Source organism: Lissotriton vulgaris, chromosome 7 (genome assembly GCF_964263255.1).
Source record: "Lissotriton vulgaris chromosome 7, aLisVul1.2, whole genome shotgun sequence".
Lineage (NCBI taxonomy): Eukaryota > Metazoa > Chordata > Amphibia > Caudata > Salamandridae > Lissotriton > Lissotriton vulgaris.
The window spans coordinates 315927479-315952673 of record NC_141695.1 but is presented as its reverse complement, the minus strand read 5'-3'; the positions used below and the strand labels follow the sequence as shown (position 1 = coordinate 315952673).

Sequence of the window (25195 nt, the reverse complement as noted above, 5' to 3'; positions counted from 1 at the left end):
CGGGCGAGGGTTATCAAGCCTCCCTGGAGGGCAAGATGTGGGGCTATTTTTGAGGATGTAAAAGTTCCAGTGTAGATGATCTGAGGAGGCTCCTTCCTATCTGCCCATGTTCTTAGAGAAAGCTGATGTGACGTAGGCGTGTGACGTACGCTGCACTGAGGTCTAACGGAGACTGTTGTACAGTGTATTCCTGGGTACTGCATATGACTTGATCACCTGGATTTTTGAAATCCTTTAGAAGCTCTAGTTGAAGGAATCCCTTTCCGTGCAGGCAAGTATTTCAAAATGTCATACTACAAAGCCCATTCTTCATAATGTGTCCATTCTCTGAAATCCTTATAGCCCCCATACACTGATAAATGCAAAACCTTTGGAAAATGTGTTTTTAGAATCTTAAAATAGAGTAGAGCGCCAACGAAAGAGGCCTGTCTCGACTGAGCACCTGCATCGCAACTGCTCAGCAGGTGGGACGGTCTTGACAACTGAACTTGGACAAAGTTGTAGTTATATTATCACACATTGAACTAATCAGATCAGGGTGGATCCTTAGACAATCTCAGAGGAACTCCAAGGGAGCCTGTAGGTGAGGCTTGACGAGAGGGGATGGTGGGTGGTAGTGACCAGGCCCTTGAGTGCTGTTGGCAGCCGAGGCCTTTGCACACTGGAAGGTGGAGCTTGTTAAAACGCTTCCTTTGCCATTCTGCCCACCTGCATATGGGTGATGTAAGCCTCTCCATTCCCAAAGGTAGGTCTCCAGTAGTAGTGTAATTGGAAGAAGCTGCAAATCTGGAGCTCCACAGGGGGCAGGAGGGAGAAATCCTGAAGCTCACTTAGTCCAGCATCCTGAACCAATGCCTGGAAGCCCGTATATCCGAAACGGAACTACACCTATTTTACCTTCACATGTCTCCCTAAGTGTAGGTGAGCTCCTTAGTGACCTGGAACGATGGACCCCACATCCTTGGTTATATTCCTGAGAATTTCTGGAATCAGACTCCCTAGAGTATGGCCTCGATCACTGGGTCCTTTCAGAGGAGGTGCTGCACAGCAACCTTGATCGTCCAGACCATTGTAGAGGGCGCTGGATCTGGGGGCTGAGTTTGGTGACCGATACAATCATGCTGGCGACATGAAGAACTGTCCTTTCCCATCATGTCTGCCCTCTCGTTGTCTCAGCCACAGTGGAAACTCCATTGTCTCTTATGTGCAGTTTGATAATATTGGAGAAGGATCAGAAGGAACTCCCGTACAAACTGCCTTTACACTTTTGCGCTATCCCTGACCACAATTGTTTTCGGAGGGATCTAAAAACATGGCCGTTTGATAACTAACCGACTTTCTTTTCTTAGCTGATTCTATTTGAGTTGTCTGCTAGCACCATGAGACTTACGGGTGAATTGTGCGCCTAATAAATGCCCCTGATTTGATTTGTATTAGGTTCATGGGTCCTTCAAAGTTCCTGGCTGCTTTCTCCCCCCACTTCCACACTTCTGTTTCCCCTATAGGTCCTTGACGTGCTTTGTCTCCCCATGGTTTGGATTCTGGAGCTTAACCCTGACAATCTCTGGGTTGGGTTGCAGTGCATACAATACTGGTAGAGGAGACTTCTCTTTAGTTATCCCTGTAAATCACCCCTGGGTGGAAAGCCTACATTGTTTGGCGGCTACAAGTCCATTAATGAACGGGAAATGAGGCTGGCAAATACATTCTTGCTGGAGACCTAGGCCTTGCTAAATTCAGACCTTGTTTGCTGAACAGTTTTGTGTCCAATATTTATTACTGATCTGGAGATTTACCTCCGAACATGCCCTGCTGGCTACACACTGGAGGCCATCCCAAATCTTCCATCAAGTTCCCTTTCAGTGGTTGTGGAATGGAGAGGGATCCTTTCAATCAGTAGCAGTAGTTAATTTTTTTAAAGGAGTGCTGGTGTCCAAAGCTCTGCTTGGAACCCCGCGGCCGGTACAGTTAAATGTCGGCGCACCCAATACAAAGGCTCTATAGTTCCGAATTCGTCTCATTCCCCTTTAATCGGATACAGGACACTCCTGCATCTTTATTTCACACTAGCAGGTTCCTGCTTTCTCCCTTTATATTGGGTTTTCCCTTTCTCTTCCTGTCTTTACGCTTTGTTTTATTCTTGTCTCTTGCACTCAATATTGTCTACTCCAGAAATCGAGTTCCGGTCCCCAAAATGAGTGCTGGTTGCCCCACCGGCTCAAATTAATCACTGGTTAATAGCCATTCACATTGATGATCACCTAAATTCCTATGGCCTTAATGGCAAGCGGTGCATACTGATGGACATGGTTTACACCATGCAGTGACCCCGAAGCTGTGGTTTTAGGCAAAGCCACAAATAAGTCAATTCTTGGATGTAATGCAGCTGTTTGCTGGGGGAGGAGGGAGGGCTTCCGTAAGGAGTTCATTTTAGATGGAGGAACACAATTTATGAGGACATTGGTATATGGCTTTGTGACATTGGTGGAGTGTAGGTCCACCAGATCATGTTACCACCCTGAAACAAATGGACTATGTGAGTGGTCACGGTAATCCTTGAGCATGTGGGAGGAATAGCTTTCCTTCTTATTCCCCTCTGCTCCTGGGCTCATCCCCTGAAGAAAGGGCCCCTTTCCCTCTGAAGGTGGTAAGGACTTCATGTCTTGATCCTGATGAGGGTTCTGCAGAAGGAGTGGTGTGATTGGAGATCCCGCAGCTGTGCAAGTACAAGATGACACTACTTTGACTGAACCCACAGCGTGGGGCATTAGCAACCAAGCCTAGGCCATGCCCTTCTCACCCCCTCCAGCTAATAGAGGACTGTAATACTCGGGTAAGTAAACTCTCCTCCAGGCTTGTTCATTGGGTATTACCTGAGGAGTAAAATTAGCCTTTGAGCCAAGGAGTGTGCCAGGGCATCGCAGCACTCACCTGTACCCACTGTGGTGGCAGAGAAGGTTATTCTGCTTTTCTGTGCGCTTTCAGGTGGGCCCTCTTGTGATTATAAGGGAAACTGTTCTGCATTGCATTTTGAGGTGCTGCATCTGACTTGATAAACCTGATTCTGTGTCTTTGTCTGAGCTGCTGAGCTTTAGGGCAGTGGTTCTTATCGTTGTGACTTCTGGGGACCCCAATTAATCAATACTGAACTCCCCCCGATTTATTATCTGAATCTGGGGATCCCCCCACTTCCCTAGTCATGACTGCTAGCCAAGGGCCCCAGCTTAAGTACTGTAGATTAATTGAACTACGAAAACGATACACAACAAAATACAGAAAAAAACATTCAAATAAAAGCACAAATGTTGTTTTTTATTCACAAACACATAAAAAAAATTAACATTTTAATAGGAAGGTTGGAGCTTTTCTAAATTCAATTCAGGCCACTCTTCATCCATACTATAATCTGTTTGATGCACTGGTTTAGTGCTCCCACAAATCAATCTAAGGATACTCTATTTATTTTTTTAGTCTCCAATTTCAAACTCCTGCACACATTCAGTACATTTAAAAAATTTAAATTTTACATTTGGCTTCTTTATTAATATATACGCTCTATCAATCTGTTAATATCTGATTTTCTAAGTAGTTGCTAACTCCCTGAGGAGGCTTTGCGCATCCCAGGGGTCCCCGGATCTCAGGTTAGGAACCACTGATTTAGGGTATGCCTTTGGTTGTATAAATATCACTGCACATCATATTACTTTGTCTGCTATTATCATTATTTTTATTGAAAGTGTTTTATCTGTTCTGGGATGGACATTTTGGTGGTCCGCTGTGCGGCTGACTAGCTCAGCCACACCCTGTTCTCCTGTGGCTCATATCTCCTCTCTTCACAGTGGCAGCGCTATGATAATTCCTGTGAGATGCTTCACCTGTGGAAAGGTGGTCGGTAACAAATGGGAAGCTTACCTGGGCCTCCTGCAGGCAGAGTACACTGAGGGGTAAGTACAGCTTGACATGTGTTTGTCTCTACACACAGCCCACCCTCCATGCACAGAAAGACCCTTGGTGGCTAGCAAGACCATGCATTCATGTGGGTCAGAGTCCCACAGAGTCCCACAGCGGCTTGCTCTGGCTTTGACTACTGGGGCATAATGAGCACCCCAGACTGTAGTGTGGGTTAGTACGTCATTGCATGGGACACTGCATGTCTGTCTCAAGTGATGACTGGGTGGATTTTGTCTACAGTCTAGAATGGAGTGTGCTTGTTTGCACCGCCTTACCTAGGTCAAGGATTGCACAGTGAATTTGAATCTTTTACACAGCACTGGGTAGCGGCTAATGGCGCTGAAGGGTCAGAACATGGTTTCCCCTGGATTTATTACAATATGGCACAGTACTATCATGGGCTGCCCACTGGATGCAGGCTAATCTACTGCACCGAGGGCGGTGAGAGGTGGCACCTTGCTGCTTGGGACATCTGAGGACCAGATTGATTAGAAGGGAAGCACAGCCTTCATCATGATATTGTGGAAATGTACCTTTTTAGGGGTACACTGGGACAGGGTCACCATTTTGTCCAAGGGTTCAAAAACCAAGAAAGTAGCGATCAGCACTGGAGTAGGAAATAAATAACAAGATTATTAATCACTCATGAGTGGGACCACATTCTCACAGCACTCTCAAGTGCTGCCTGAAGTAGTACACTGGCTTCACAAACCAGTGCCCTTTAAATACAGGTTTGGTGCATTGTAAGCATGTGAACAGAAATGGAAAGAACAGTTTTAGAAATAGTTACCAACAAACATGGGCAGATAAAAACCACATGGTCAGCAAAGTGGGAGGGGGGAACAGAAATGCAGATGGCAGCAATAGATGATTGACAGTTAACCGATGACCTGGCAGCTATAACTCTCAGAACATACATTGCTTTTAGCTGACTCAGTAAGTCAACTAACTTAGATAGCACAACTAACATAGATAGCACAAGCAGAGTGAAAGGACAAAAGAATTATGGAGGAAACCTAAATGGATACCACAGCCAAAATGGCTGCAGCTTATGCAAGTAAAAAATTAAAAATGTTCCACATTGTCACAGCAAAAATGACTCTGGCCATACCCCAGTAGTCTGACTTTTTCTATTAGTCCCATCTCTTGACGGGGCCTCACTTAACTGACCTCAATCGGTTCCAAATAATGCCCATTGATCACAACAACCCTTCTGTTTTAGGTTTTTCTGAGCAGCATGTGTGCACTGTTGGTAAAATCTATTGATAAAACAAAAAAAGCTTATAACCGGTATTGAGCCCCCGCCCCAATTACGTACCATTGTGTGGCTTCCACGTAGCTCTTGTTTCCTTACTTCTGATTAGTCAGCACCTTCTGCTTCCTCCAAGCGCTACAAGTGTGTCCCTGCCGTGGAGCACTGACTTAGTACAGCTTTCAGTCTGCAGCCAAAGTCCCTCCACTGGTTGCACACACCAGTAGGTACTTTTTAATGTAAGGACTCTTAGTGCATGTGCCTGCAGTCCGTCTCCCTTCCCCACTCCTCTCTCATGTTGTTATTCCCTCCCTGCACCTCCTTTGTGTTGCTTGTAACACATTTCCCACCACCCACTGTCTGTTTAAGCTGCCCCCCACTGTCCTCCCTCGCACCTCCCTTGTGTAGCTTGACCCCTCATACTTTTTTTTACATGGCAAAGGCACAAGCTGCTGTACAACATGGTTTAAAAAAAAAGTGATATGGTGTGGTCAACGCTGGCTGTGTCATTGCTTTTTCTTTTTTCCTCAACTTAGCAGCTAAGGAAAAAAATAATTAAATACACATTAACAACCAGTAGATCTTGCGTAGGCGGAACCTATTACTTTGCCAATGCCCGGGTGTGGAATGACCCTGCTCAGTCCTATGAGAGCCAGAAAGGTGGCAAGGGCCTCAAAAGAGTGAGAGTCAATGGCGAGCCTATGCAGGGGGTCATCACTTCCTCCACAATTTTATTTTTTATTTATTTTATGTAGCTTATAAAGCGCACAGCTACCCCCGGAGGGGTGTCCCGGCGCTAGAACCTGAGTCTTAGAGGGGAGAGAAGGAACAGAGAGGGGAAGTGGCGTAATAAATCAGAGTCTAGAAAAGAGCCAGGTTTTGAGTCTGGCCCGGAAGATAGATTCGGAAGGGCAATCCATTACTTTACCTTGAAAAACCTGCATTCTAAGGAGGTCTCCGGGATTGAATAAATGTATGTGCATGAAATGGCTTTCACCCATAAGGTTGTTGCTGCTTCATACACATCACAAACACCATCTCGAAGAAAGATCTCCTTTTCAAAATACAAGCTCTACCCCTATGACTTCAGAGGCAGTAAGGTGCAACCGGATCCTATTCAGCCACTGGCATCTAGTCCAGGCGTCTCCTCACCTTACGACCCCCCCTAACCCTGCATTCCAGGCACCTTTTTATAAATCCACAACTTGGGATGGTAATAGATGAGTCATTTGTTGCTTTTTTAATGCAGACTGTAAGTTATACAGCATCAGCATGGCCCATCTTGGATGTCAGAGCTGTTATGACTAAATAGAGAATAGTGATGCTGAACAGACATGGCAAAATGTGTATGAATAATCCTACAACCTACATTGGCCACGACACGGCGCAGAGGCATTGTGACCAGGCAGAGAACCTACCTTTAGATCTGAAGGGTGATGGGCAGCTCAAGGAGCTGCCATGTAAAAAGCATCACCTATATCACATTCCAAAAACTCTTAATATTTGCAGCAGTTTGGACTTTCTAATGCAAGTGGAGGCTGTCCCTTTATGTGTAAGGTATTTTTGACCTTTTAACCTCCTATTACAAATTCACAGGGTCTGGACTGAATCCCAATATTGCTAATAAATTACAACACCGATTTCTGAAGGCTTTCCAAGTTAAATATGCATGCAGACTTAACAATTGTAAGCAACGCTAGTGAGTAGATGGTTCTAGTTTGCACACACGGACGTTCTAATGTCTGCTCCCACCCATGAGCTGCCAGAGGATGCGCATGAGAACGGCTTCTGTGATGTGGTAACTTGTTCAGTTTTATGTCCAGACATTTGATGTAAGGGTCTCTTGTTTTAACATTTTTCAGGCAGTCATTGGTGATTTGTGACAGTAAAAACATGAATTGTCATATTTTGTTTACTTAGGCAAAATTTGGACACTGTTTTTGTTACTAGAAACTGAATTCTGTAATGTTGAAGCTAAATGGCACCTGTCTGCAAACTGGCACCACCTGGCAGATTAAATATCCTAACTGCTTGAATATTAGGCTTTTCCGCAGGAGGTGCTGATTACATTTTTAGGGCTCGGCCTACGTCACCACGAAGTGGGGGCGGAGCTTCGAGCTCCTAATGTTAAAGAAAAAAAAAAAGTTTCTTTAGGGCTCTGGCCAGACACATTCCTTAGTGTTTTATGGCATCTGCATAGTGATTCGTCTTTGCTGTGCTGTTTGTAGTATCCTTGACGCGATAGGCTATCTGTAATTTCCGTTCGCGATTTGTGGCATTTTCTCAGTGGTTACGCGCAAGGCCGTCCTTTAATCTTAATTAGGAGCTGTCAGGGAGGTGCTGTAATGGAATCCAGATGCTGTGGGCGCGTTCACCATTGTGCACTGCTGTTTTTTTTTTCCTTCAGTTCTGTGTGCGCGCATGAACAGCCGGCCAGCAATGTAGAGACTCACATGCATCAGATCTGTTTTTTTTTTAAACAATTGCGATCGCGAAAGTGATCGCTTTCTGTGCTGTTTGTTTTTCGTATGTAATCTTTATCGCCGTGTCTGGTGTCTATACTCTCACGGATAAACTTCCGGGTCACTTAACCTAAATAAACACGCACTGGAGTATGAGTCATTAGTAACGGGACTTTTCCGCCGTTTGGCGGCTTTGCAGGAATGCTCTGCCTTTCCCGGAGATTTAACTCCAAGTAAGTGCCATAGAATCTAGCTTTTATTTGTGCCTGTAATCAAGCTCGCTTTTAACTCAGTCCTGCCCTATGGTGTTCTCGTTTTTGCTAAAACAACACGCTTACAGAGCAGCCATTACTTTGTGTGTCTCATTGTTTTTGTTTAAAATAAGACGCTTGCAGAGCAACTTTCAATCTGACCTGGTCTACGCGATTATAACGCCTTGGTCAGAGAAAGCAAAAACGAATAAGGATAGTTTAAAAGTTAGCCGTATCTGTAACACTCCCATTTTTGACTTTGGTAATGAGACACTTTCAGCAGTAACCGTGCACGTAACACTCCTTATCGAAAATATGGCATTTTTGGTTGCACCAAATACCGGAGCCTAAACGGGTCAATTTTTTTCATTCAGCTTAGACTTCCATTGCTAGGCTTTTGAATTTTGTTTTCTTGTATTGATGCTCTTTACTCAAATGTATTATCTACTTAGAGCTGCAGCTGTCTTGGTAGCTTGAGCTCACTTGCCTCTCTGTGTTGTCCCCGTTTTTCATGCTTGCTCTCGCCATGCTACCGGAGTATCTTTTTATTTAAATGTCTTTTCATATTAGTAACACCTAATACGTGAACAGTAGTGCAGAGTGCAAATGGGCCCACCAGTACTACCAGTACCAGTACCACCACTACAGCCACCAGTACTACCAGTACCACCACTACAGCCACCAGTACCACTACTACAGCCACCAGTACTACCACCAGTACCAGTACCACCACTACAGCCACCAGTACTACCAGTACTACCAGTACCACCACTACAGCCAACAGTACCACTACTACAGCCATCAGTACTACCACTACTACAGCCACCAGTACTACCACTACTACCACCACCAACAGTACTACCACTACCACCACCACCAACAGTACTACCAATACCAGTTCTACCATAATCAGTACCACTACCACTACCAGTACCACCACTACCAGTACCACCACTACCAGTACCACCACTACTACAGCCACCAGTACTACCACCACCACCACCAACAGTACTACCAATACCAGTTCTACCATAATCAGTACCAGTACCACCACCAGTACTACCAGTACCAGTACTACCACTACCAGTACTACCACTACTACAGCCACCAGTACTACCACTACTACAGCCAACAGTACTACCACTACCACCACCAACAGTACTACCAATACCAGTTCTACCATAATCAGTACCACTACCACCACCACCAGTACTACCACTACCAGTATTACAGCCAGCAGTACCACCACCAATGCTACTGCAGCGGTGGTGTCTACTACCACTACTACAGCCACCAGTACTACCACTACCACCACCAACAGTACTACCAATACCATCACCAACAGTACTACCACCACCGCCAGTACTACTAGTACCACCACCACCAGTACTAACACTACCCCCACCACCACATTAACACACTCCATAACACTTAGCAAAAATACATTACCATTTACAATGCCTTTAGCTCAAACTCAAATAAATCCGAGCCCGATTGCATTTCTAATGCTTGTTTTATTTTCTCCTCAGAGATGCCCTGGATGCTTTGGGCTTGAAGCGGTATTGCTGCCGTCGGATGCTCTTGTCGCATGTGGACCTCATTGAGAAGTTACTGAACTACGCCCCCCTGGAGAAGTAATCCAAATCCAAGGTGCTATGGAGGAGTTCACTTTTCAGAAGTAACCCCTAGCACCTGTGGAAGCGCTTTATCCCCAAGCTCCGCTCCACTACTGTAGCCTACTCTGCAGCTGTAACTTCATGCCTTTGGGGCTGCAGCCAAATTTGGAGAATTAATCAGCAGATCCCTTGTAACCTCCTTGAGAAGTTATCCCTCCACCCAGGCTGAGACCTCAGATCCTCTGAGAAACCCTCTCTGTGTGCCCAGCAGCCCTCCAATGGTGGTACACACCAAGACTGAAAATTCCTCTCCACGCTGCCCCCTCCTTTAACTCCTACGAAAAGTAACTCTGATTTGCAGGTCACCGTGGAGAAGTAACCTGCAAGCACACTCTGACTGTACTAGTTGAAATACCAGAATCTCCCCCCACCTCCCCCACCCCATCACCCCAACAAATTTGCATTTTCTGGCCACCCTCAATAAGTAACTTAGTCGCCCCCACTGCCCCCCTGATATTGTCGCCCACCGTGATAAAGAGATCCCACATGGGCACACTGTAGGACTACAGCCCCCGGAAAACTACAGGAATCATATGTGCATCAAAAATCCCTGTGGGGATGTCCAAGTAGCCTATTTACCACGTGACTCAAAGGCGACATTAAACAGCGATTCTCCTATTTGTCAGGCTCTACAGACCCCCCCCCAACCTCCACCTTCAGAAGCGCGGCCCGCACCCTTGGTACTTTCATGTAGATCACTGAAATGGAAGAAATAAAGGCTTGTTTGTGTATAACTCATATTGGGTGTCTCGAGATTTACTTTTAATGTAAGTATAATATTGATTTTAAAATATAATATTTAAAGGGTGGGTTTGGAAGACCATTTATTCAGGTTTATTTTTTTTATTAACTCAACAACGTTTACAATTTGGGTGAGTATTAATAGAAAGAATTATGTTTAAAATGTACTTAATAATGTTAAGATTAGGATCTGAATAAGGGTTATAATTTAATTTGGAGAGCATATAAGAAATCATTTACTGCAATGTTATTTTAATTTGCTTCACATTTAGTTGAAATTATTTGTAGGGTTACTGTATGGGGTTGAGTTATTTTAATTAAATATATTCAATTAGGTTAGAATTAATTATAACATAATTCATATTTTGAGGTTTATGTTGGAAGTAGGTAAAATATTCTCCTTTTACGATAAGGGTTCATAATAATGAAATTAAAAATTAGATTAAGGAAACAGCATTTTGGTCAATTTAAATGATAGACGTGAAGTACATCTGAAGGAAAGACCTACAGCCAGCTATAAGGAAGTATGGGGAAGATGGGCCATGAGCGGCTTTGTGCCCAATGATGAGTTTTACAAGAATCTGCCTTAAGTAAAGGGAGGATAATGATTGCGACGGAGGATTAATCCACTGACAATTCTCTCTACAGGTGAAAAAGAAGCAAAAATATGTTGGACTTTCTAGTGGATTCTTGCATTTGTCCCATCTGCTCATGGCTAGGCAATTGAAGATGCAATTATCATCATATTAAATGGGATTTGTGGGCTAATCTTTATGATGTTGAAATGCTGAAATCTGTCTGATGGCTTGTTGCTCTTTAATAAGCATTATTTTTTTTTTACGGATATATTCCTTTCCTACTGGTGATGCTTCCTGGCAATAGGATCATTCTCTTAGATGGGATCGGTTTTCCTTGTAATTTTGATTATAAAGAAAGATCTCCAATCGGGTATACTTCAAGTATTATGGTTGTAAATAGTTTTTTGATTTTGGGATTCATTGTGAAAAGTACAGTCATAGTGTTTTTCCTAGTATAAAATATCATGAATGTGATCAATTAGCTACAGTGTTCCTATTGGAGACTACCAAACCAGAAAACAGATTTTCTAAATTGCTTGCACACTATTTAGATAAATGTAATACCTTAATGCCAAGTGTAGCTATTCGGTACAAAAGGGGGTGGCTTGTTTGTGTATAACTCATATTGGGTGTCCCGCCATAAGTGTGGCAGGGTATGCTCAGATGTGAGTCCCTTGCTCACTTTGCCACTGGATTCAAGCAAGCCGGGCTGAAGACGGCTGGAATGCCAGAAACCGGTCCTCGGAAGCTTATTTCCGGTCCAGGGAAGACATGGCTTGGCAGTTCGGGCTGGACTGTTCCCAAGAGGCACAGGGCCAGACTGATTTGCATATAGCCATGTCTGAACTGGGGTGGCAGAGTGGGCTAAAGAACGGTGATGGATTAAACCCAGATCTTTTGACTGGGTGTGAGTGTTTGATTCAGATGCTCCGTCCATCACCACCCCCAAGTGTAGCTATTCGGCAAAATTATAGTAGGAAATCTGTACTGAAAGCGAGTAGATCGATTCTATTTGGGAAGTAACCCTGCAATCATAATAACAAAATTATCTTTGGGCTCTATGGGTAAAATAAATTGTTCCTGAATCTCTAGTAGAGAAATGCTATTTTAGAATGCTGTGTGAGCATTATTCCGCATTAGCAAGGGATTCATGTAAGTGATTAAAATCTAACAATGTACTTGTAATTGGGGTGTACATGTTTGAAAGAACCTATGCTTCTTGGTTTTGTAACTATTTGGTCCTTGCTCTCTCATGCGTGCCGCTATTGGACATGCCTATGTGACTTTCAAATGTTGGACTAAGTCTTCTGACCTTGTGCTATATCCATGTTTTTCTTAGACAATATTCTGAATTTACCTCTCATTTTGGATCCATGTCTGGCTTTGTGCTAACCAGAAAGCTATTTCTTCAAAGATACCTGTTGAAATTAAATCGAGTAATCCAAAGGTAGAAAATAATCCTTTAAATGGCAGCACAGTATCGCATAATCTAAAGAGAATAACAAGGACTCCCTGCTAATACATGAGATTCCCAGGGCAGGGCAATAACACAGTTGAAGGTATTGTCTGAGACCTTTTGACTGCCTAGCTATTTACCCTCAACTATGCACAGTATCCCATATCCTAAGTCATTCACAACACGGGTCCTGTTCATGGGTTGTATCTACTGCTCAAGTCCTAACCAATCCATTGTGGTATCTCAGACAATCTGTTGGGCCAGGGGTTAGTCATATACGTCTATGCTATTAGGATATGGTTCACCATCTTTCTAAAAAAAAAAAGAGGTTTTAAAAGAATTTATCTGGTGCGTTAGTTTCGACCAATCTCTCCCACAGTCATCCCCATCCCCTCATGTGATGTGATCATGCTACAGATGCAAAAAGCAGCTGTGAAAATGAGGAAAAAATGTGAGAGGGGGTTGGTGCTGCTCACGGAAGTAACACCATGGGAGTGAGCAGGAAGGTTCTCGCCTGCTTCCTCAGGTTCTCATCATTAGCAGGAAGTCAAGAAAGAAATGTTGTGCTGTTCCTCAGGGAGGGTTAGTAGAAATGTTTCTTGTAGAGTGTTCCTTTCAACAAACCCAATAGGGAGGGTTGCAATAACCTTCCACACCATGAAAAAAATAGAGCACATCACATTATATCACACTTCCAGAATGCGGCTGCCAGATTGATTGTGAAACTAAGGAAATCAGATTCAATATCTTTGGCCGTTCCCTCTGTTGACCAGTGAGCCAATGTGATCTTTTTAAATCCATTTGGTTTGTCCACAAGACTCTTTTGGACTCCCAAGCTATCTCTCTAACCCAACGCTTTCAATTGCATCACCCCAAATGGCAGCTTTGCAAACCCCTTTTAAGTTATTGTACCCAAACTTAAGCAAGCAACCAGTGGTATCGGACCCTTTTGGTAGCTGCTGCAAAGCCTTCTGTTGCCTTGAAGAGCAGTGCATCTCCCTATAAAGTATAGGAGGCCTTGGAAACCTGGTTGTTTCCTGTTGGTAACGAAGCATAGTCTGGTTAACCGGTTTCTACATTTTTGTTTTGTTGCGCCAAAAACCTTTGGGTAACATTGCGATACACAAATAAATGTCCCTTCAAAATATTTTTATCAGGTTGTGGTGGCAATTGAACAGTGAAGTACTCCATTTTGGGTCCATATTTCCTTTTCTTAAGGGAAGTATCACCTGAGAAAGTCGGGCTTGTTGGCTTCGTTCAGGTGCTAATGTCCCATAACTTCAAAGTTTTCCATATGCCACTTAATAAGACTGGCATAACCACTGTTATTACTAAACCAGGAAGCAGCAATTCCCAGGTATGCAGTGTTTGCTGGGCTAACTTTGCTGCACTAACACCCAGCTGCAGTGATTGATGTTTTTTTCTTTCAATCAAAGCAAATAAAATTCATTTGAAACAAGAACACCACCCTTCATGTTTGCCCATCCTAATCTCCTATCATGACTCCACACATCGGATGCTTCACATTCTGATATATACATCTAGCTGCAGGTTCCTCACCTCCTGAATATGGTAAGCCCCAGACTGCATCCAGAAACTTCTGACATAACTCTTTGCTGCCGGTAGGGGGCACTGGCGCCGTCCTGATTCCTGAAGCGGAGTTGAGGATTATAACTGGAGCCATACAATGCCCACCCTGTCGCCCTAACTTCAGTAAAAATGTTCCTACCCCTTTCTACATGGGTCAGGAGCTTCTCTTACCCTCTTAAGGTGAAGTTCTCTGTCCATTGTTCTACTTTTTTAGGTCGAGGACCGAAGGCTGCGCTTGCGCAGTCTCCGGGAGGAGATTTAATGATTTTGAGTCAGTTTCAGTAAGGAGGCTTGAACCCGCCTCTCTCCTCTATTGGCTGGCTTCCTAAACGAAGGCCAGCCATTGGAGGAGACAGGCGTCATTCCAATAAAGCCCCGTCTCTTTCGGATTCGGGGGCGTGTTTTTTTGCCTTCTTTCGCCTGTGACGTCATCCGTCATTCAGAATGGCCAAAACACGCCCCCGAATCAGAAAAAATTTTCGGAGCTTAGGCAGCCATTTTTTTTTTCTGCTGCTCAAGCAGGATCAAATGAGGACGACCCCCTACAGCATTGCGGCCCAAAAGTCGTGTGGAGTCTGACTCGGGTAAGCTCTCCAGAGGTAGGCAGGGCACAGTTGCACGGACCGGAGCAAGATGCTCTCTGATTGTACCGTATTTCTTGTTATAATTCACGTTTCTTTTCTCCTTCACCACCAGTGTCTGCGGTGTTTCCCAGCCCACTCCTGGCTCGCATTGAACCCGGATCAGCGTATCCTCGCTGGGGCGCACGATTAGGAAAGGGCCAGAGTGCGGAATTATTGCTTCCGTATAGTACAGCTCCCTTCTCTATGAAGGAGATTACAAAGCTGCTGCGTTTCTACCGTAAGAGTCAATATAGCAATCCATACCCCCACCTCCGAAACCTCCTTCGGCTCTCCATGTCACTGCAGCCAATCGCAGAGAGAGGCACATTCGAAAAATCCCTCAAGGTCTTACATCCGTAACCTCTGCCATTCGCAGCGCCATTGGATAATAGTAGCGTCCACAGGAGGAAATAGCAGCCGTTGGTGCCTTCCACTTGAAGCGCCCGGAACTACGGTGTGATTACACAGCAGCACAGCTTTCGCAGGCTAAGAAGCCATGAAGGTGCAGCGGCTCTGTTCTCCGTATCACTGAAGCATGTTGGGTGCACCATGCAACACTAGACGTAAAAGCTAGGGACATTCAGTTTCGGAAAAGAAAAAAACCCCAGAGACTTTTGGTAAGTTGTATTTTATATACCTGTTGTGCTGAATTGGAAGTTGTATCTTCAGGTTCCACCTCCGTGTATGTACCCACCTGACTAGATGTGCCCGGGCTTCCACAGGCGTGACCAACAGCGCAGAGATTCCCGAAATGGAAATCTGGGACAGACCATAATCCTAGAGGTAGGACTAGACATAAGCAGTGATCGCAGTCCACAGAAGTCCACTCGTTAACAGAAACGGGTGAAGGAGACTAATGTTCTAACATGGGAGCTTGTGTGGTAAATAACACAAGAGCATTAAATGCACATTTATAATGTATTATCACCCCTGGAAGGTAAATGGCCTGCTTGGGGGTGCAGCATGCTCACCACCGACCCTGCGCAATAGGACGAGCCAGAGAGACTTCAAGTTTAGAAAACTTGTATTAGTCCGAGCTAATGCGCATCACTTCAGACTGCGACACCAATGGCAACATGGAAAAAACATCAGAGAAAAGATAGCACATTTGAAAAAACCGACACAAACTTCCAAAAAGTAAACGCATAGCTTCCACAAGCAGTGGAGCAGCACATTGAAGTATCCAGAGGGCATGAATAAAGAGCCCTGCTGGACGTCTCCCCTGGGGTGGGATTGTTTCCATGGCATAGAGCACCCGGGAGCTGCACTGCAGAACCCCGAATAGAGGCGCGTTTAAAATGTAGGGTCGAACCATTCTGAGCGTGTGTTGCGGTGAACCCGGTGGAATTGAGAGCTGAACCCACACTCCAAATACTCGAGTATCACTCTTAATGTGTGAGACTTGAGGTCTGCGTTTCTCTGGTGTACCCCAGCACCCGTCACACTGTTTTTAAAGAGCCATGCCGCCACCATCTGCGAGAGGGATCGATGCAGAAGCCTTATATATATATACTATACTATAGTGAATACTGTTTCAAAACTCTGTGGAAATAAAACAGGACACATATATAATTAGCGGGATTTCCCGGTTCTGACGTCTATGATTCGGACTCCTAAATGACCGTTTACCGAACATTACGTTTGTAAAGGGAAACTATTCGGATTTAGACTCATTTGCACCTCTTGTGCCGAGTTGTTACTATTTTTTTCTGTTTCACGCCATAATTTAGGTGTGCAGAAAACTAACCCTGAGTTTCCAGTTCTGCAAACATTTACATTTTCAAAGTCACTATTTCATCCGACTTGCTCGCTCGCGCTTGTGGCCTTTAAAGAAAGGCACCTGCTGGACACCGGAAAAAAACCTCGCTTTTTAATCATTCGTCAATACACCCATATTTCTTGAGCAGCATGACGTATTTATTGTGCTTTACTACACAGCCAAACTCCGCTACAACCTTATTGCTGCGCCCAGGGTCGGCTAAAAATAAAGCAAACCAGCCCCGCACTGCCGAACGCTGTGACTAGAAATTCACACTGGCGGAATTGTTGGCTTATTTCAGCCCCTATCTTGTTGCCTCTAACTTAGCCAGCAGCCTACGAGGACCCCCTGAACCCCCCCTGTTTGAGTTAGCCTCCGTAACCCAGGGAACCTGGAGCTTGAGCGTTTTTAATTCGATTTAGAGATATTCGTCTGCCCTGTCGTATTTTCATTGAATCCTACTTGACATTTGTGCTACTTCTTCGAGGTATTTGTGGCTGTTTTTGTGACGTAACGCTGTTAAAGTTTCGCCGCTTTTGGGAAAAGGAATAGTTCAGTCAGTTTAATTGTGTTTTTAAAACTGACAACGCAACATTTTCTCGTACTCTAGAGGGGTAACTTGACTGTCTACTACACCTTCTGATTCAGTCATTAATTAACTCCAAATGTGCCTGTGGAGTGGATACAAATAGTTCAAGGTAATTTAGTTCAATTCTGTTTATTCACTGACTTGCTCCTTGTATTTAGGTTCTTTTGTGCCCCGTGACTGCACTTTTTCCACATCCAGTATTTCTGATTCATCACCCGTGCGCTGGAATAAAAGAATGGGATGCAACCTTTCTTGTATCTCACATTTGTAAATTCAGTCTCATACCTTTACCATTAGCAGTGCCCCCACAAACTGAAGTGTAAAATGGCATCGACTTTTTAGGTCTGGTATTAGTCAAGGCCTTTTAATTTTTCTAAATTGTGTAGTATACTTATAGGGGGCTTTCAGCCAGCCTTCTTCATCCATTGGTCTGTTATTGTCATTCTGATTTTTCTGCTGCCCAACACAGCATTCAGTAGTGCGGCTCTGTGTGGGTGTAAATGCAATAGGTCATGCACATGTGAGCGATTAAGCTATTGCACTGCCATTTAACGATGAAACTATTGGCAATGTAAATGACAATGCTATTTATTTATGATTTAAAAAAAAAATGTCATAAGCAATGCCAATAGCTCTACCTTTAATGATGCCGAGACCATTGCATTGTAAATGCTTGTTTTTTAAGGCATTGCTATTGGGGACATGTCCTCACCAAAGAAATCTGAATGTAAGCCCTGTTGCAATTGCAACGGTCTGATGTTGATCATGGACCCCATGACCGCTGTCTCTGTTGCCTGGGGTTGTGGAATGAAAATCTTGTGACTTATGCCTGGGAATGAACGCTAGGGTGCTTAACCCCTCCCACCCTCATGACGAGCTCAGCTCGTCATGAGCAAAGGTTCTTGTGTGCTCATGATGACTTGAGCTCATCATGACAGAACGCTCACACGCGGGGCTAATTCCCCTGTGCTGAGTGTTCTAAGGAATGGGCGTGGTCATGACGAGCTCAGCTCGTCATGAGCACACGAGAACCGTGGCTCGTCATGTGCACCGGGGTGCTGTGCGTGCCCCCCCCCCCCTCCCTCCAGCACGGCAGGGGAATGAGCCCCGCAGCCAAGGGGTTAAGGAGAGGGAGGCCAGAGTCTTCATGGCCCAACAGTCTTCCTTGATGGCATTTAGAATCACTCAAAAAGCAACCCAATTTCCGGTTTTTCCACATTTAAAAATAAATACAGACTGGAAAATAAACGTTTTTCTGTCTGTATCCTTAAATCAGTAAAAACGGAAAACAGAGATCCTTACTTCTAAGGTAATATACAGTTGAGTTCTGAGGTCACAATACCTGCTGCCAGCGGCTGAGGTGAAAGTAAGGAAACATAATGGAGTTTTTTTTAATAAAGCAAGGAAAACGCAACATTGCTTTTCTCTTCTTCATCTTAATAGCTTATTATGACAAGCAGTGAGAACATGTTTATTTATTGCACTCAGAGAAAAGTGAGAATCTTTGTGCTTGTTTTTACACATTCTGAGCTAGTGCAGCTTTTTATTTTTAAAAACTGATTTGTATTGAACTGCTTGTGATATCTGTTTGCAACAAGTATCTAACCGGTTTTTGATGTGTTTAGTTTTGCACCAAAGGTTTTAATCTTCATGTTCGCAAATATGCTTGCTCTTTTGTATGAAAGAGTTACAAACCAAGGATTTAAATGGTTTGAGGGAAAATGATGGTGTGACCATATATTATGAGTTAAGGACCCCCTAACCAACATAATAAGGATATTGCAAGTCAGCTTGGAGTCCCATAACCTTATAAAGGAACTCTACCTTGTTCCTCTGTAAGGTTTTGGAACCTTTCGGTGACTTGCAGCATCCTTATAATGTACGACAGGGGATATATTATCTATTATATATTAAAAGACTACAGTGGAACTGTTCAAGGGGCCCTGGGAAAAACCACCACATTTGGTTATATGCACCTTTTTTTTTGGCTTGCTGGCGAGTTCAAGACAGGGCGCTACAAATCAACTTAATAAACAAACCTGCAGAGGCAACAAGTAAAAACCAATGTTTATGGTGCCTTTTTCTGTTGTTTAAAGTAGGAAAGTGATTTAGTGTCCGAGAGAAGACGCAGGCCAGGCCTCTAACTCCTTCAGTGAGCAAGAAGAATTGGCAGAGGGTTAGGCAGGCCGGGAGAGCACATCACTCCCATATCTTCTGCTTCACCGCTGGACGATTGAGAGACCTGTGTAAGCAGTGGGACCCTAGTGAGCCACAGAGGTCGTCAGAGAGATAAGTTGTGATGTGTCACAGATCAAGAGGGTAAATACCAACAGGAGAATAACCCATAGACCAGGTTGAGATCTGGGTGAGTAAGTAAAGACTAGCAACAATGTCTCAATTGGATTCAATGAGGAAGGCAAATACATTGGTATGTACACGACATTATAAGAAGAGAGGGAGACTCCTGGTTGTTAGTTCAAAAGTGCTCCTGACATCATATATGTAGAAACACAGTTTATACAGAACAGTTATAACAGCACTGCGAGCATAAATTGTGATGGCAACCCAAAGGAGCTTGGTGCATGTTGTGCCTGTGACAAGGGGGGTGACGGTGCAAGTGACTAGTGCAAAAAACCACGGAAGGCGCAAAATGACTGGCAAAAAGTTATATAGAGTGATCAATGGTTCAGCATGGATAATTATATACAATGACTGCAAGGTTTTTGATTTTGAAGAACCAGAGTGAAATGTGTGCTGTGAGTTGGGCTGAGAGGTAGGTCGATAGCGTTTCGGTCCTATTTATTCAGGACCATCATCGGGAGTGCTGTAAAGGGGAGGAAAAAGACGTTCAGGGAGAGAACCAGGGGTATGGGGGCCCAGAGGCTGAGGTTAAATAAGGGAAGGGTGGTAGGAGTATGGCCTACCTGTAGATCAAGGGAGCAAACGAGCCAATTAAAGGTGAATCAACTAGTGCCGGTGTGTGGAAGATGAGACAAGGGTATGGCGTATTGTGGATACCATCTATGCAAGGTAAGGGATGATACCTAGAGAACATATTTATTTGTATAATTTATAAAGCGCCTGAATCACCCCACATGGGGTATCTCCGCGCAATAGATGCAGCCAGTAAGGAATCTGGGCAGTTATTAGCAGAAGAGTGCGGTCTTTAGTTTTTTCCGGAAGCTAAGGTAGTTGGTGCAGAGGGGGATATCCAGTGGGAGCTGGTTCCAGTATTGGGGTGCTAGATGGGAGAATGATTTACCTCCCAATCAGGTTTGTTTGATTCGTGGGACGACGAGTAGACCTTCCTCCTAGAGCAGAGAGTCCGCATGGGAGAGTGTCTGGTCAGTTTATTTGAAAGGTACTCGGGGCCTAATTGGTTAAGATTTTTGAACACCAGGCAGCAGATTTTAAATTTGATCCTCGAGCGGATTGGCAACCAGTGGAGTTTGTGCAATAAAGGCAGAGAGGGGGTGCAGTAGGGGGAGCTGGTTACCAGGCGGGATGCTGTATTCTGTACCACCTGAAGGCCATCCAGGTCAGATTCCTTGGCCGCGATCAACAGAGCATTGCTAAAGTCCAAGCGACTGAGAACCAGGGCATGAACTAGAGTTTTCCAGGTGGACAAGGGAAGGAAGTGAAAGACTCTACGGAGGAGACTCCGTGTGTTAAAGCAGGCACGTTTTGTGGTGGCTATGTGTTCACTGATGTTGAGTTTATTATTGATTAGGACTCCTAGATTTTTGACCGTTGGTCTGGGGGGGAGGTGCCTGGCCAAATTCTTCCGGCCACCAGCTAGGGACCAGGTGAATACTGCATCTCTGAAGAGCATTATCTCCGTTTTACCAGCATTAAGCTGGAGAAAATTCCTTCTCATCCATGTTGTTATCGTCCTCATACCTTCTAAGAAGATGTTTTTAGTATTCGGGGTATCTTTGTCGAAGGTGAGGAGGAGCTGTGAGTCATCAGCGTAAGTGAGGGGGGAGAATCCGCTGTCTCTGAGAAGCGGTACAAAAGGGGGTGGTGATGGACGGAGCATCTGAAAAAATCAAACCCTCACACCCAGTCGAAAGATCTGGGTTTAATCCATCACCGTTCTTTAGCCCACTCTGCCCCCCCCCCCAGTTCAGACATGGCCATATGCAAATCCGTCTGACCCTGTGCCTCATGGGAACAGTCCAGCCCGAACTGCCAAGCCATGTCTTCCCTGGACCGGAAACAAGCTTCAGAGGACCGGTTTCTGGCATTCCAGCCGTCTTCAGCCCGGCTTGCTTGAATCCAGTGGCAAAGTGAGCAAGGGACTCACGTCTGAGCATATCCTGCCACACTTATGGTGGCCGAAAGCGGTACAAAAAGGGGTGGTGATGGACGGAGCATCTGAAAAAAATCAAACACTCACACCCAGTCAAAAGATCTGGGTTTAATCCATCACCGTTCTTTAGCCCACCCCCATTTGTACCAACTCTGAGAAGGGCAGCGAGTGGGGCGACATAAAGGTTAAATAGTGACGGGCTGAGACATGAGCCCTGCGGTACTCCCTTAGTCACTGGGGTGGTTTGAGAGCTAAAGGGGCCAAGTTGAACAGTTTGTGTTCTTCCATTAAGGAAGTCCCTTAATCAGTCAAGTGCAGTGCCCTGGATCCCAGCTGTTACCAGTCTGTCCAGCAGGATTTGGTGTGAGATGGTGTCGAATGCGGCGGAGAGGTCGAGCAGTACAAGAATGACCGCTCGACCTGCGTCCGTCTGCATGCGAATGTCATTGATCGCTTTGACCAGGGCGGCTTTGGTTCTATACTTGGGGCAGAATCCCGATTGTGTGGGATCAAGACAGTTGGAGGATTCTAGAAAATTGGTGAGGTGTGCGTTGATCTACTAATTTGCTGTAGAGGGGGAGCAGAGAGATTGGCCGATAATTGGTGATGTCAGGGGGCAATTTGTTGTTTTTCCTGATGGGCATTATTTGAACCGCTTTCCATTCAGCCGGTAACTTGCCTTCGCTGATGGAACTGTTCAAGACAGCACAAAGGGGAGCAGCCAGATCGGCAGCAATTTTTTTTGCCGTTTTGGCTGGGAGAAGATCGTTAGGAGAGCCTGATTTGGCTGTGATGAGTAGGGATTCAGTTTCCTTGATAGTCAGAGAGGGGAATTTGTCCAGGATGTTAAGGCTGGGTAGATTGAGAGTAGGGTCAGTAACTATGTTCAGGTCGAGATTTGCATGCGAAATAGATATTTTCTTATATATTTCATCGATTTTTATGGGAGAAGTGATTGGAGATTTCATCGCAAAAGAGCTGAGTGGGTTCTTCAGCGGGGCTGCAAGCCATGGGGTTGATGAGACTGTTAAGGATCTGGATGAAGGCATGAGCAATCTGTACCAGCAGGGGGAGCACACGTGAGAAGGCAGACTCCCCTACGGTAGAACCAGGTATAACCATGGATGAAAGGAAACCTGCGTACGGTGCAGCGTGAGAGGCGTCTGCCTAATTGAAACTGGAATTAGTCAATTGGCTATCGGAGTGGTCCTTGATAGCCTCATAAGCAGGGTTGGATCCCGAATCCACCGCAAGGGTCCAATCAGGGGTACCTAGGTCGAAAGCGGAGGGAGGGGTCATGTGGAAATGTTTGGCGGCCACTGGAGGAATTACTGGTAAATGGAGCGAAGGGTGTCTTAACCGATGTGGGAGGCACAGGCTTACCGTGTTTTTTTAAAATCAGTTTTTAGTTCGAGTAAATCGAAAGGCTGGAAGGGTGCCGTTTGAATCCGGACCGCCACGGGCATGTGCGGTGTCAGCCAGTTTCTCAGAATGAAGCCGGCTGTATGCGGGTAAAGTAAATGTTGTGTTTCCGCGTGATGTCCCTAGGGTGAGGGGTGTTAGGGGCGCCTGGGCGTAGTGAAGTGCACAAGGGAGAGGTGTGTAGGGTAATTCGGACAATGAGAAGAAAAATAAGCTGACTCTAGGAGGGTTTAGAGACAGATCTTGTTGATTTAAAGGTGGGCATGACAAGGAATGATAGGCTCAGACTGAGTAATGGATACTATCAGAAGTGAACAGATGAATTAGTACAGTGAAGAAATATCAAGTAGTTGATATGAATTAAAGACAATAAACGGTTTATAACCACTGGCATAGATTTCAGTGTCAGAGGTCATATTGGACACACAATAAATAAATAAAATGTAGACCTGATTTAGACAAAATTAGGCTGGAACAAAGGGGAATCAAAGCATCGGGATATAGTGCAGTGAAGGCAATTCACTGGTATGGAGTTCAGTGTAGAAGAGTATGTGGGACATACAGTAGAGACCTATAGAACACACACAATTTAACAAATTAAAACTAAGGTTCAGAAGAAAGAATAAAATGGTTTAGGAATAGTGTATTATGTACAAAGCCATAATGAAGTTGACACGTTAAAAAAGGGGTCAAAAGTCTCTGGGGTATCAGGGACAGGGTGTATAGGTGTAGCAGGGACAACAGGCAGTTTTTCTACCCCACAAGCAGAGGTGTGGGTGGTGTTAGAAGACCGGAGCGGGATATCATATTTGTACTGTACTATTCCATTCATTATTGGTGTTCAAACCATGGTTCACTGAATTGCAGAGTGTAATCCATTTACATTCACTTCTATTTAGTAAGGTTTAGAGGTTGCCCCCCCCCGATGGGTAGTGATGGTTGATCGATCACTTGCCAGGTTATATCGAATTCACTATGGTTTTTTTTCCAAGGAACTGTGTCACCAAGGGGACAGTCAAGACTTTGCTGTGAATCCTGCCTTTGTGTTGTATTATTCTCTGTTGGACCATTTGGGTAGTCTGGCCAATGTAAACAAGATCACACTGGCATCTGATTACGTAGATCACGTTTTTGGACCGGCAGTTGGTGAGTGTTTTGAGTGTGTAGGTTTTGTTGTTTGCCCTAATATTCTCTGGTATTGGTTGTGAGGTCACAAACAACACAGGATTGACATCTGTAATGTCCGATCAGTGGTGGTAACCCCCATGCAGCGGTGATGGAGTTCTGTTGCGAAGCCCGGGCCAAGGGCGGGCCCGTTGTTGCCCGATAGAGACCGGACCGGGCCATCCCCCTTTCAACAACGACCCAGCAACAAATAAACATGCCGCCCAAAACAAGAAGTGCCTCCAAATCCAAACCCAAATCCAAACATGCGCAGGAGGTAGCACAAGTAACAGGCCCCATTGACCTATTTATATCACGGGTCAACGAGACTATAAATCAAAGCATAGCTCTAATGGAGAAAAGAGTATCATTAGATCTCATGAGCGCAAACGCAAAGCGATCTTCATTAGGCGCTATAGCAAACGCCGCCTCTCCAATCAACCTCAATACCCAAAATAGCTCCCTTCCTGTGATTCTAACAGCTCCAGACCTAAACACTGTACCATCGGTAGTCGACCTGTCGGTCACGCATTCTGAGTCGGATCTCTCCATAACATCGGACGACCTGGAAGCTACTCCTGACCTAGCTGGTTGCCAAACTCAGGGAGATATCCAACCCACTGACAATCTGCCCCAGCAAGGTGAGAGAGAAGGAGCAATACCGAAAACCCGACTAACAAACAGTGGGGAAACACGCAGTCCAGTGTGTCAGGAACACACAACGACTCATTCAAACTCCTCAACGTCTAATAGCATACCACATATCTCCGAAACAACCCTTCCACACAAGGCAATCTCAGATGATAACACCTCTAACCAATGTAAGACCTGCAGAATCACCTCGCAAGTCCTTACAACAACCAAAGACCTACTATATCAATACTTAAAGCCAATTCAGCTAAGTATCAGAAACCTCGAAGCCCAACTAACGATAATCTCGGCCACCCTCCTAGATTCAAATACCCGGATAGACATAAAGGGGCAGCGCAATATCTCGCACCCACCTAAAAAGCCAAACCAACCACACACGCAGAAAATAGTCAATCACTCAAACCCAACATCAATAGCGCAGAAGAATCCAAAACAAACCACTACAATACCCAAACCTAATGTCAACACTCCTCACCCTCAGAAGGAGAAACCCCCTCCTAAAGTAGCACAGCAAACAGTACCCACAGATATAACTACGGTAGGCACTTCATGCCTAGCAGCAAATATAGATTCCAGCAGAACCTGTCCAGAAAAGTCCGAACTCCACACATCGAATCCCCTGCCACCTCAAAAAACATTTAAAAATACACCCAAAAACACACCAAAAAAACCTTCTATAGTTAGACGCCCTGCCCATATGCCCCCGGAAGCTACTCCC

General features: G+C 44.8%; 1 protein-coding gene across 4 annotated transcripts in view; it reads left to right on the top strand.

Annotated features, from left to right (window-relative positions):
• Window positions 1-10330, top strand: part of LOC147701464 (DNA-directed RNA polymerases I, II, and III subunit RPABC5-like) — a 72336-nt gene extending 62006 nt beyond the window's left edge. For all 4 annotated transcript variants that reach the window (XM_086930138.1, XM_086930140.1, XM_086930141.1 and 1 more), the window contains 2 exons: window positions 3840-3944; window positions 9446-10330. In XM_086930138.1, coding sequence (XP_086786264.1) covers window positions 3850-3944; window positions 9446-9554 — 204 coding nt within the window. In that variant the 5' untranslated portion in view covers window positions 3840-3849 and the 3' untranslated portion in view covers window positions 9555-10330. The remainder of the gene's footprint in view (window positions 1-3839; window positions 3945-9445) is intronic.
• The last annotated feature ends 14865 nt before the right edge of the window (window positions 10331-25195 follow it).